We start from the raw sequence: 12267 nt of genomic DNA, 5'->3' as shown, positions 1-12267 counted from the left end.
TTCCTTCCATTTTTTTTCCTGTTTGTAGATAGATCATTTATTTATAGCAAGGCCTTTAGAGTGCCAGGGTGTATTGACTTACAATTGCATCTTTTTATTGAGGTGTGGATCTTCAAACAGCTGTAGAAAAGGTGTTCATGTGGTTGGTGTCAGACATGAAGTTGCAAGGGTGGGAGTTGAGTTCAGACAGATTGTCTATGGAGAAATATTTGAAAGTTTGAGGTTCTCTTTTGGTTTGAACTTGCTTTGCTGTTAGTAAGCTGAGCACTAGATAGGGTTGTCAAATTGTCAGTCCAGTCCAGAGGTGTGGGTGGTTTGAATTGGATTGTTGGTGATAATGAGAAGACCTGGTCAAATAATTGGTCTTTGGAGTGTGTTCATAGTGCGACATGATGTACAATGTTGTGTCGAGGTTCAGGATGGTGTATCTTGTATTTGAGCTTGTGTTGTCTGGGAAGTTGAGGTCATCCAAGAGGGTGGTGTGGCCGTGTTGGATAGATGAGGTAGTGAGGACATCTGAGAATTCATTAATGAAGTCCTTGTTCTGCCGGGGGGGCCTGTAGATGAAGTTCAAGGTGGTGGTTTGCAGTGCAGAAAGGGGGAAATTGCACACCAGCAGCTCTTTGAAGTTCGGTGTTTCTTGCTTGCCAAGTGTGTATGACTCGGAGGATTTATGGGTGACAGTGAGGCCTTCTCCCTTCTTATGTGTGTGGTACACACAATGGTTGCTGTATGTAGCCTGTGGGAAGAAGGACATATAGCATATGTGAGGTTGTGGTAGTGAACAACATTTCTGTGATAAAGAGGGTGTCAAGCTTGTCAAAGGTGATGAGGTCTGTGATGCCTGGTGCATGGAGTACTACAGAGCGCGTGTTAATGAACATGAGTTGGAATGTGTGTTCTGCAGCTTTACTGTGTATGGCAGTTAGTGGGATGTGTACGAAGTTAGGGCTATATCTTGTGTAATTGCTAAATAAGTGTTTGGGTCATCTAGGTCTTGGTGTGATTGTGAGGGCTGGCAGTATTGGGTGCTAGGTGAGCCACGTGATTATACTTTAAATGTAACATTCAGTGCCCATGGCTCTCCTGGCCCTAACAGTCTTAAACTAAGAATGCCCTTGTCTGTGTCCGCCCATTGCTTGTGATTCCCTGTTATTGTGATGCCTTGAAGAGTTAATAGAAGTAGAGAGAGAGCAGATGGATGATAAGAAATACAGTGATGGTACTTCCTGTGCAGTGAGATGATGGGAAATGTAGTAATTCCGCTTGCTGAGATGATGGATGATGGGGAATGTAGTCCTTTTGTCTGCCACTTCCTTTTAAAGAATGTTTTGGTGAAAACCAGTGATGTCAGATCCTGTACAGATAGATGATGAGCAATTCAGCAATGTCATTTCCTGTGGAGTTGTATGATGGGAAAAGTCAAATGATTTCACTTCATGTGGAGACGGATAAAAACAACAAAAATGCATAAATAGATATCTAAATATTAAGTACTGGAATAGACTGATTATTTTAACTCAAGGAGTTTTCACTGAGGCTCCTGATATCACCCAATCCTCACCCCAGCTGCCTTCTTTCACTGGCCCCTTTAATCCATGATACACTCTAACCATAACACGTCCACCACAGTTTGATTCCTGGAAGATAATTAATGCCTATTCTCAAATATAAATGTGCATATTTTAGAGCAGATCTTGTCATATACAGCAAGATAAATGCAATATTGGCCACTGAAACCTGGCTTTAAGTTAGATGCTTCCAGTCTTCAATTAACTCATCCCAGCTGGTTCAGCACATGACATCAGAATTGCATAGGCACTAGCATATTGTGAAAATTATCCTTAAAACCATCTGGTCCCTCACATCAGTCACCCCCTCACCCCTTCCTCCTATACAGACCATGATTAGAAGTAATATCATCTACTCGGATACCTTCAGTATCCAAGTGTCTACACTATCAAGATTACAGTATAAGTTTGTATCTGATGTATTAATAGAATGTATATCCTCTCTAAAAATTGCATCACACTTGTGAATCCACTCCACTATCATAGCTCTTCCTTGCATATTCACCTCTATTAATACATCATACTCATTCTCCGGAAACCTGCTATGTTGTGGTACAATGTATCAACAAAAAAATTAAACCAAGATTGAGAAAACAATAACACAAATCACAATCTCAAAATGATCTCAACAGATTCAAAGCAGTATGTGAAACAAGAAATTATGATACAAAGTCATATCTGATTTCTATCTGAACACTATAATCCAGGTCAACCTCAAAGGTGTGTGGGTAATTTGTGTGTAATGTGATACAGTTGTCCAGATAACCTTTTGTGACATTATAGTAGACGCTCTCATTACCTATCCATATTGTCTCATACCCATTCCGTGTCAATCAAATGGCTGGTGGTTTTCATACAAGCATGTTAGCCGTTTCTTTGTACATCCCAACGAAGATGCTGTTTAATAGATATCCAAGACAGACTGCAGTATGCAGTATCACAGATGAAGGAATTGTAATACTTTATAACTAAGTGCAAACGTTTATCAATACATCAGTGGAGGAATTATTATTATTATTATTAAGCATTCTTATATAGCGCTCGATTACCCGTAGGCATCTCGGCGCTTGCCTTGGGAACCCGTCCTGGTTTTTCCCTGTGAGATAACTGTACTGGGCATCCCCAAGGTGAAAGCCAGGCATCCTGCCGCGGGGGGCCGTAGTGGAGATTAAGCAAGCTAATGCCCAGAGCTGCAGAGTGTGAACCTGTGACTCGAGTAGGCACCGAAACGAGAATTATCGAGTCCGTGGATATTTGGGCTCAAGACCCTGCCGCGTCGGGAATTAAACCCTGGTCCCGGGTCTGACCTCTGCTTCAGGGTCTGCCGCCTCTAACCAGTGAGCCACACTTCTCCACAGGAATGAGGTATACATCTTACTATACACAATCAACAAGCTGTTTACCTGCCACTGTCACTTTCCCCACTTGTTTTTCAATGTGTCAAGTAGGATGGTGTCTGTGGGGGATGGTTTGTAGACGTACTGAAGTGATTGTCCATCTAGCACTTGAATATGTTGTATAATAAAATAAGGGGTTGTAATTGGGTTATCCATATGGATCGCTGAAATGTTCTAAACCATAGTACATTCAAACTTATTATGCAGTGCATTTTTATTTAATGTGGAAACTTATTTTATCACCTATAGTCCAGAAGTTCCCTCTTTCAATTACATTTAATTGTGATATAATCTCTCGTACTGGAACTTACCTTCTTTATGCGTTGGGACAATTACTAGAGATTGTGTCATCCCAGGGACTCATTCCCCAACAAAAACCTGCAATCATGTATATTTGAGTTATTTGCAGAAGGAACCAGGAAATGGAATTCATATTATCAAGACATGACTGAAGGGAATAGTCTTGGTCAGTTGGAGAATTTTAGCTTTGTCACATAGTTATGTTTTTTATTGTGCTGTGAATTGTTCATTATGTACAATTCTAAAAAAACTTAGATGTATAATTATTTAACCTATAGTAGATTTGTATATTCTCTTTCACTGTATATTCATCTCATTTCACCATGTTTATATTCTGTAGAAGGTTCCACAACTAATAAAATTAAATCTAGCGGCATCCATTCCATTACAGAAATAACACTGAAAACAATGTTTTTGTATTAAGACTTGAGGATTTTTTTTCAAATCTACATTATTATCACAGCCATGTTTACTTATACTTTATTATGATGTTACCCTACAGATTGCTGAGAAAACACAAGTCGTTTGTAGATTGGAGGCTGATATTTTAAAACTTCAAAATCAGTGTGTAGAAAAGAAGGAGCAGATAGAGACATTTGAAGACCTCATTGACCAATTAACAGAAGAGTTACAGTCCGTGCAAGAGGATCTTAAACACCAAAAAGAACAAAATGTACAGTACAGTCACCATGCGGAGGAGCTTAATAACATTGTTTCAAGTCTCCAGCAGGAGGTTCGTATTATCTATTAGAAAACATGTTTACAATTAAGTATATAAATAATTGCATTTTTTATTGTTATGTTTATGATTCTAAATTTGCTCCACAATGAACATTGTCCAGTATGTGTAACACATGGGCTAAAACCTCTGTGCATGGCAGAACACCTCTATAGAATAAACCATTTCATCTGGATGTTTGATCATTCACTTTGTATCTTACAATAGCAGTTTATACCATTTTGAATGCTGCATTTCAATAGGGAATGAAAATATGTCTCCAAGGTGTCTGGTAGACCTGTCAGCCTTAGGGTGGGCTTGCCCCAAACTTTTTGCCATCCTCATCCATTTTTACTAACTTTGTTTTTGCTGGCCTTAGGAAGGACTCTGTGCACTTTACCAATGCTAACCAGTGCTTAAAGTGCTTGTGCTCTCTCCTCTAAACATGGTAATGTTGGCTTATCCCCAATTCACATTTTTTATTTAGTTATAAGTCCCTAGTAAACTGGCACTACTTGTGCCCAGCGACTGTAATTGAAATTGTTTTAGTTTAGTGGACATGGAGCACTGACTGTGCCACCCACTTAAGTAGCCCTTTAAACATATCTGATGCTTACTATTTCGGAGCCTGTGTGTGCAGTGTTAAACTACCATTTCTGTCTGGCAAAATAAATTTCTTGCCAGGCACAAACCTTCCTTTTTAATGTATACGTTACCCCTAGAGTAGGCCCTTGACAGCCCAGTGGGCAGGGAGTAATGTGTTTAAAACGTGAGGCATGTGCTTTTAAGTTTGAAATGTCCAGCTAGTTAAAAACTATTTTGTTTTTAACTATTGCAAAATCTATCTCTCCCCTAGGATAACATTGGAGTTGCCTTATTACATTTTATAAGTGTTATTTCCAAATGGGATGGGATCAAAAGTTCATGTTTTGTGATTCTAGAATCTCAATTTAAAATCCTAACTTATAGTGAAGTCAGATTTTAAATTACAATCCTAAAAATAACACATTTAGAAAGTTGACATTTTCTTACCATAGCCATTTAGTGCCTGTATCCTGCCTCTATTCACATGGCTGGGTGTTACTGACAGTTGAGCTTTGCATACTCCCCATAGGCAGCCACACATAATATGGAACTTAGGTGTACCTGGATGGGCCATCACTGGCAGGATGGGAGAGATGAGCTGGGCACATCCCCACTTGCACATGAATGGGCTATGCCCTGCCTCCACACAAAGGGCTACATACGCCTTGTAGTTAGTCTGGAGCCACGGCAGGTAAGGCAAGATGCCTGGGGACTTCAAAAGGAAACCTCTAGAAGCTTTTCCCCCACTTCAAAGGCACAACTGTGTATAAATACTGGCTTTCAGACACAAGTTCTTCAGGACACTTCTGGACCTGTGGATACTCTACCAAGAAGGCGGACTGCTGTGCTGCTACAAGGACTGTCACATTTCTGGCTGATGCTCTAAAGGAACTGCTGCTCTGCTATGCTTACCTGCTGCCCTTTTGCCAGAGGAACTGGACCTGCAACTTCCTCTTTGTACCCAGGACCCCAGTCTGACTCCAAGGGCTAGTCAACTGACCTTCTGATCCGAGCTTCAGGGACATGAACGGTCCCCCAACAAGCTTCTGGAACCAGCTGCTGCACATTCCTGACCCCCAAGCAGTGCCTATCAGGTCCTAGTCCTATGGAGTGGCTCACAGGCTCTTTAATCAAGCTTTTGTGATTGTTGTGGCCACGAGTGGCCCATTCGCACCAAGACTGTACCTTTCAGATTGAAATCCAGCATGAGCTGCTGTCATCCCGGCTCTTCATTGATAGTTTACGGAGGACTGTAAATGCTATGCACCAGCCCGCATGTCCTCGACTCCCGACCTGCTCCTCGTGCAATGCCGACAACCACTTTGATGCTCTTCTTGGTTCCCGCGACCCTCTTCAAATCTAACAGGGCTTTTGGTACACAACCGCAGAAGGTAAAACTTCAACTGGATTAATCTAGGACTGTATCCCACTCACACTCCATCATGGTTGGCCTGAACTTTTGACTTTGACCCAGTCCAGTGATACCAGATAGCCACGATTGGCACTTTCTGCTTTTAGATGTTATGTTACTATTTATTCTTGAAAAAACATTAACTCCGGTTCTACTAAGCGGAGTTTTGTTGTTTCGATCTGGTTTCATTTATCAAATTCAGCTCTATTTTTCTAACCTGGTGTGGGATCATTTTTGTGTAGTGTTTTTACTTTATTACTGTTTGAAGTGTTGCACAAATGCTTTACACATTGTCTCTAACTTAAGCCTGACTGATCTGTGCCATGCTATCAGGGGGGTAAGCACAGGTTAATTTGGTATTTGCTTGTGCCTAACCCTGACAGGGTTTGCGGTTGCTGCTTGGCGAGGGCTCACACCCCAGTCAACCAGTAAGTAACTCAATATCTCACAGTGTCACCGAAGTATTATAAATTTGTTGATAAGATATCTCATTTTTATCGCAGATTTTAACTTGGACTAGCACGTTCACCCCATAGAAGCTCTTATGCCACTAATTTAAAGCCTTATTATGTCTAATAGAAGAACAGTTTGAGACATGGCCTATTGTCTGTTCACACAACACATTTCCCTCATATGTTCCTCGAAAGTAACATCTGTTATTTAAATAAGGAAGAGTGACCTAATTTTATTAACCCCTTAACTGCAGGGGTAATTCCCCTCCTTTGCAGGGGGAGGGTGGCCGCATGCGGCGCCGCGGTGCTCATGACAAGCCCAGCTCGTCATGAGGCACAGTGCAGCTGTGCTCATGTCGGGCTGGGCTCGTCATGACTCCACCCACTCCTGTAGAACGTCCGGACAGGTGTGGAATTCGCCGCGCGGGGGAGAGGCGGGGCCATTATGACGAGCCCAGCCCGTCAAGAGGCACAGCTCCACTGTGCCTCATGACGAGCTGGGCTCGTCATCAGCAGGCAAGGGGTTAAACAAATGCCACTATTTTGCGAACCAAGGTGGTTGGTGTGTGTTGACTCCTGCACCAAATGTATTTATCTTGAGAAACACATACTCGGTTTGGAAGAGGGTAAGAGGTTTTAGAGCACCTTTCAGTAGCTGTAAGCCCTTTTGTTGGCATTGACTCCTTTGCTGTCTCCAAGAAATCATGATCTGATTGCAACAGTCATCACCATTTCCACCTCAGCAAATTAAGAGAAGCCAATGCCACAAGCTAACATCTATATATCATTGCACCTCTGTAAGTTCACTGTTTGAGGAATATACTTCCTTTAAGAAAATGTACTCTCCTTTAGTCATTAATGTAGTAGCAGAAAGTCAGCATATTCCACTATCCTCCACATGTAAACAAACTAAATCTATTTAAAGTAGATATTCAGCACTTAAATGCCTCCCCAGCTCAACTTCTTTACCAACAATGACAACATAAAGTGCCGGACCTTCTTGGAATTTTGAGGTCATGAAGCCTTCAACTGCAAAATATATTTTTCAGATTTACAAACGCCCTTTTATGATTAGGAAAAGTTTTACCCACTCATAAAAGGGCTTTTGCGGCCCTGTCTGGTTCGCAAATAAAAGGGGTTGCAAGGGGTTGCCCCCCTTCTATTTGCAATGTAGAAAGGTATGTATTAATGTTTGCGCCCTATGGAGAGCAGACATGGACCAGAAGACCACTGCCTACTGTCCCTAATATTTTCCCAAACTGTAAAGTTTTTTTTCTAAAAGCAGCACAGTTCTATTGAATAGCCTTGTGCTGCTTAAAGAAAGTGGTTCCCGTTTGCAAATGCAGGGACTGAAGTTTGCTGTTCGTTGCAGACCCCATTTCTGCATTTACATTCGGTCACAGGGAGGCATTAATTATGACCTTCCTAAATAATATTCATTAGACATGTTCTTTGACCACCTACAATTGTACAGTGTGCAATGTGACATATTAGCATGTAGGTTACATGGTAAATTACATGCCTTTGAACACCAGTTGTTGTGCAAATTGAATATATCTCGTGTGTTAATGGGAGTAAGACATCAGGGCCTAAATCCCTCATTTGCTCCTCTTATATTGCAAGAGGGTCCGGCTGATGGCAGCATGCCTTACTTACTAGATTTTATACAACCACAATCATCCTCTAGTTTCTCTACCCTAACATGTAAGCTGAAAGAGTCAATTACTGTCAATAAGGCATGTTTTTAATTTCTGTCAAATTAGAAGGTAAAAAGACAGTGAGCATATGGATTGAGAGAGATTAAGGACCACGGTCAGATTAGTAGACTAATCACATGGTTTTCACATAGTATGACCATGAATTGTAAGGTTACAAGACTTCAAAAAAAATTAGGATCATCAAAGAGCATAAGATTCAAGACAGAGCTCTGAAGGACCTGAAGCTTATTAATGATTTATCGGTGAGCACCGTAATAAATAAATTAGCACAATAAAAGTAATCTGATAATGGCAATCATTGTCATTCCACTGCATTTGTAAGTTAGAGCTCGTAATGTTTTTTTACAAAACCTGGAAATAGAGAAAATAAGAGAATGTTAGACGGTTTGCTTGAGGATTAATCAGAGAGCAGTGTACAAGCGACACTTCAGGTTGTGAATGTACTAATAAATGAAAGAACATTCACCCATCTCACGTGGCGAAATGTTAGAGATTGAAACATCCTTCTGTTGGTCAATCCGTCGAATCCTGGTGATCTTGTACTCAGTTTGGACACAGGTCATCCATTGCCAGATATCAAGCAGACATTTTGCAAGACGCTATCACATCCGAAACAACATTGAGCCTCATGGTGATCTCTGTGTCATCAGCATACTTAGAAAAGAGAAACCATTAGCAGGAATGAGAGGAGCCGAAGGAGGTATTCAAAGATGTTACCATAATGGGACAGGTGCTTTGAATGTAGGCAGCATCACTTTACATACTGGGTGTGTAACTTTGTTTCTTCAGTTCTTACTACTAGACTTGCTATGACAATACTAATGCTTTTCTGCACCGCGCACACAGAGTTACTAATTAGAGGCCATTGGGGTTTCCACTTGATTGCATTTAGCAAGCATTTCAGATCATGCTTGCAAGCTGTAGCGAGACCAATTGGTGAGACATTTGACATGTCTGTGGTTGATTTATATTGCACTCGATGGTAATTGAGGACACTCGTTGATTCATTAACATGTGAGCTTGGATTAAACCATAGATGTAGTGGTGAATCTTTTTTTGTATCGAGCAGGTAAACTTCGGCAACAGTGGCTGTAAAAGATGAGAATGATTGTAAACCTATCCTAGAAGTGAAATGAATGTTACAACTTCTGGCCGAAAGTAGAAGAACCTCTTGTAGTACAAGCAGAGGTGTGCATTGCAGGATGAAGATTTCTATAGATGACGCACCAGACATAGAAAAATGGAAATTGACATACAGTTTAAATAGATTCTTTCTGCTAAAGCCTATCAGATATCAACGCCTAACCAAATACTTCACACTTATGATTGTATAAAGTGTTGTCCAGTACATTGTTGAATTTCCTATGGTCCCCTAAATGTTCTAAAGTGAAACCTTGCACATATGTCACATAATATGTCACCATTAGCTTATGTTCTAAACGTTTTTTCACTGGGACACCTCTCACTATTGTTTATGTATTGTTTGTTGCACACAACTTTTTCAATTTCTAAGTTCTATGCTTAGTTTACCTACTTACTATATAAACAACTTTACAAACTGATGAGTCCTAGGTGTTTGTGGCCAGCTTTCCTTCTGACATCAATGTAACCCTGCACATTGCCATTGAGCACATTTTATTATTAATAACAACCTTTATTAGTACTCAGGAGCCACTGTTTCCTCAGCAATTTACTTACCCAGGCTCCCCGAGAGTAGTGTTCCCTTGTCCTTTGTTCCCACTTTCTACTATTGTGGCACACAGGAAAGAAGAATAAATACGAAGACTGGCACTACAAAAGAGGTAAAAGCAATACGTGTAATATCTATGAATAATGGAGAGTGCATATGAGAGGGGGAGAATGGGTTTGAATGAAGCAAGAGAAGAAAAGCACCTTGACTGACCAAACATGAAATAGCAGTAATGTGAGTGTGAGTAATATGGACCATAGTGATTGGTATAAGTACAGATTGTTTACTTTTCCAGAGGCTGGTAGAAAGATTATTCCTCCTTACTGGAAGCATGCATCCCATAGTGTTTCCAATAAGAAATATATGCTAACCTATATTAGATAGGTAAATGGGTCACTTGAAATGGAGCATGAACACACGAAAGAGAGATGATGTAGGCACCTGTGTTGATTACATCTGGAACAATATTGTGAACTACTTCAGGAAGCAGAGGAAACTACAAAGGTACTGTAGTTACAAAATCTTCCTTTCATTGTACTTCTCCACTGAGACCACAGAAGAAAACTGGTTCTGCCCAGTCCTTCAGCTATACTTATGGGTTGGCCTACTCTAGGCACCAGAATCATGTAATACCTAGTAGATGCTGAAGAGCTGGTATTCTTATAAGAAAATGAAAATGGGAGATTTAGGCATTTCACTGAATGATTACTGAGCGAAAACCAAACAACACCATATAGAGAAGCCTGAAATGTAGGCGGTCATGGACAGGGAGGGTGTGATTGATGAGACTACATACCACTGGTTTTCAAAAGTGGGACCAGATCTGCATCCGTGAGTACATCTTCACTGCAGAAGTATCAAATGGAATAGGGTATAATAGCAGCAGAGTTTTCATATATTTGACCTTATCATACATTTTGTTCTGTTATTGTGGGATAGGTTGTTTCAGGCAGCAGTTACAGCAACTGTTAAGGATAACTTCTGGATGAGAGATCTTCCAAATCAGATTAACTCAATTTGTAGATAATTACCATGGTTGAGGACTCCTAGTCCACTATAAATGTGCAGTAATACAGAAAGGTGAGTATGGATGTTAAACTGAAAAGCTTTGTATAAAAGATAACATAGATTGAAACTGACCCACTTGGCAGAGATCTCTAAATTTATTGGTTGATCTCACACCATGGTTTAAATGAAGCCCTCCGTTTTTTGTGCGTTGAGTAACAGTTCTAGAGATTTTTCCTACAGGCTCACAGAGAGGAGATTTCCATAATAGTTGATGCACTTAGGTATATTAGTGTGTCCTAAAAACAGTGGTGGGAGCAAATGCCTGCCTTCTGGATGATCAGTCTTAGAGCCGCTAAATCTCTTGTGATACTGTAAGATTTAAATTAACTTCCAGTGGTCATCTGTATTGGATGCTGCAGATAAGCTTAGAAGGATATGTTCCCTTTGTCCAAGATAGTTCAGGCGTCTTCCCGAATTCTCATCTAAAGATGGTAGCCTGATTGGTGATCTACCAGATCATGTTCTCTAGTTGTGATATTTCTCGATTGATTAGTGATGCATCTTTTCTGTATTTTTGTCTAGCTGCGCTTGGTTTACGACCCGGAAAAAGTTGAAAAGCAGGTCTACATTGTGGTCTGGTTTACTTGGAATAGTTGTTTTTCCCCATCTATAGAGAGTTTGTGAAGGTGCCTTTGGAGAAGGAGACATGGATTAAGCTACACCAGGCTGATTAAAAAAAAATTAAATTGTCCTTGACATTAGTGGCAGGTAACTAGTCAAGGTAGCGGCTTATCGGTTTGAATTGTTTGATGATAGCAAGTATTTCTTCAATTTTGGTGAGTAGGAAAATCTCCCTGCTGTTTTTTGGTTTCGGTGGAGAGGTAGGATTAAGCATGTGTTTCAGATGAGAGCTATTTTGTTAGTAAAATGAGTGAGAGCATTTAAAATGCTTTCTTCACAGGACTGGTGTTTGATTTAATGTGCCAAAGATAGAACAAATCGTTTTGGTTGATGTGTTTCTTTGACCCTATTTAAATTTGGATTTGGCCAACGAGATGGCTGTGTGTTATCTTTTCTTGTATTTTTTTTCTTTAGAGAGCAAGAAGGGGGATTTAGTTGTGTGCCATTTTTTCAGTATTTCTGATCATTCGTCTTTTGTCATAAATAGCATCAGAAAACCGAGGCTGGTTTGGTCAAATTTTTTTCATCGGAGAAGGGCCACTTCATCTGTTATTGTCAGGATGGTGGCATTGTACTTTATGATTTTTGTCAGTAGATAAGTGTAGTTACATTAATTAAGAGTTTCTGGGAGTAGTCAGCTTCATTTTTCGATGGAAGAGCATGTGTTGAGTGTAATAGGCGTTGTCTGGCCATTCAACTTGGATGTGAGAGAAACACTTAATGTATCATTATCAAT

General features: G+C 40.4%; 1 protein-coding gene across 1 annotated transcript in view; it reads left to right on the top strand.

Annotated features, from left to right (window-relative positions):
• Window positions 1-12267, top strand: part of LOC144828023 (uncharacterized) — a 1462897-nt gene that overhangs the window by 1082384 nt on the left and 368246 nt on the right. The window contains exon 18 of the mRNA XM_078686162.1: window positions 3771-4001. Coding sequence (XP_078542288.1) covers window positions 3771-4001 — 231 coding nt within the window. The remainder of the gene's footprint in view (window positions 1-3770; window positions 4002-12267) is intronic.

This window comes from Lissotriton helveticus, chromosome 4_1, assembly GCF_964261635.1.
Source record: "Lissotriton helveticus chromosome 4_1, aLisHel1.1, whole genome shotgun sequence".
Lineage (NCBI taxonomy): Eukaryota > Metazoa > Chordata > Amphibia > Caudata > Salamandridae > Lissotriton > Lissotriton helveticus.
The sequence above is the reverse complement of the archived record's forward strand: the minus strand, read 5'-3'. Positions and strand labels throughout refer to the sequence as shown.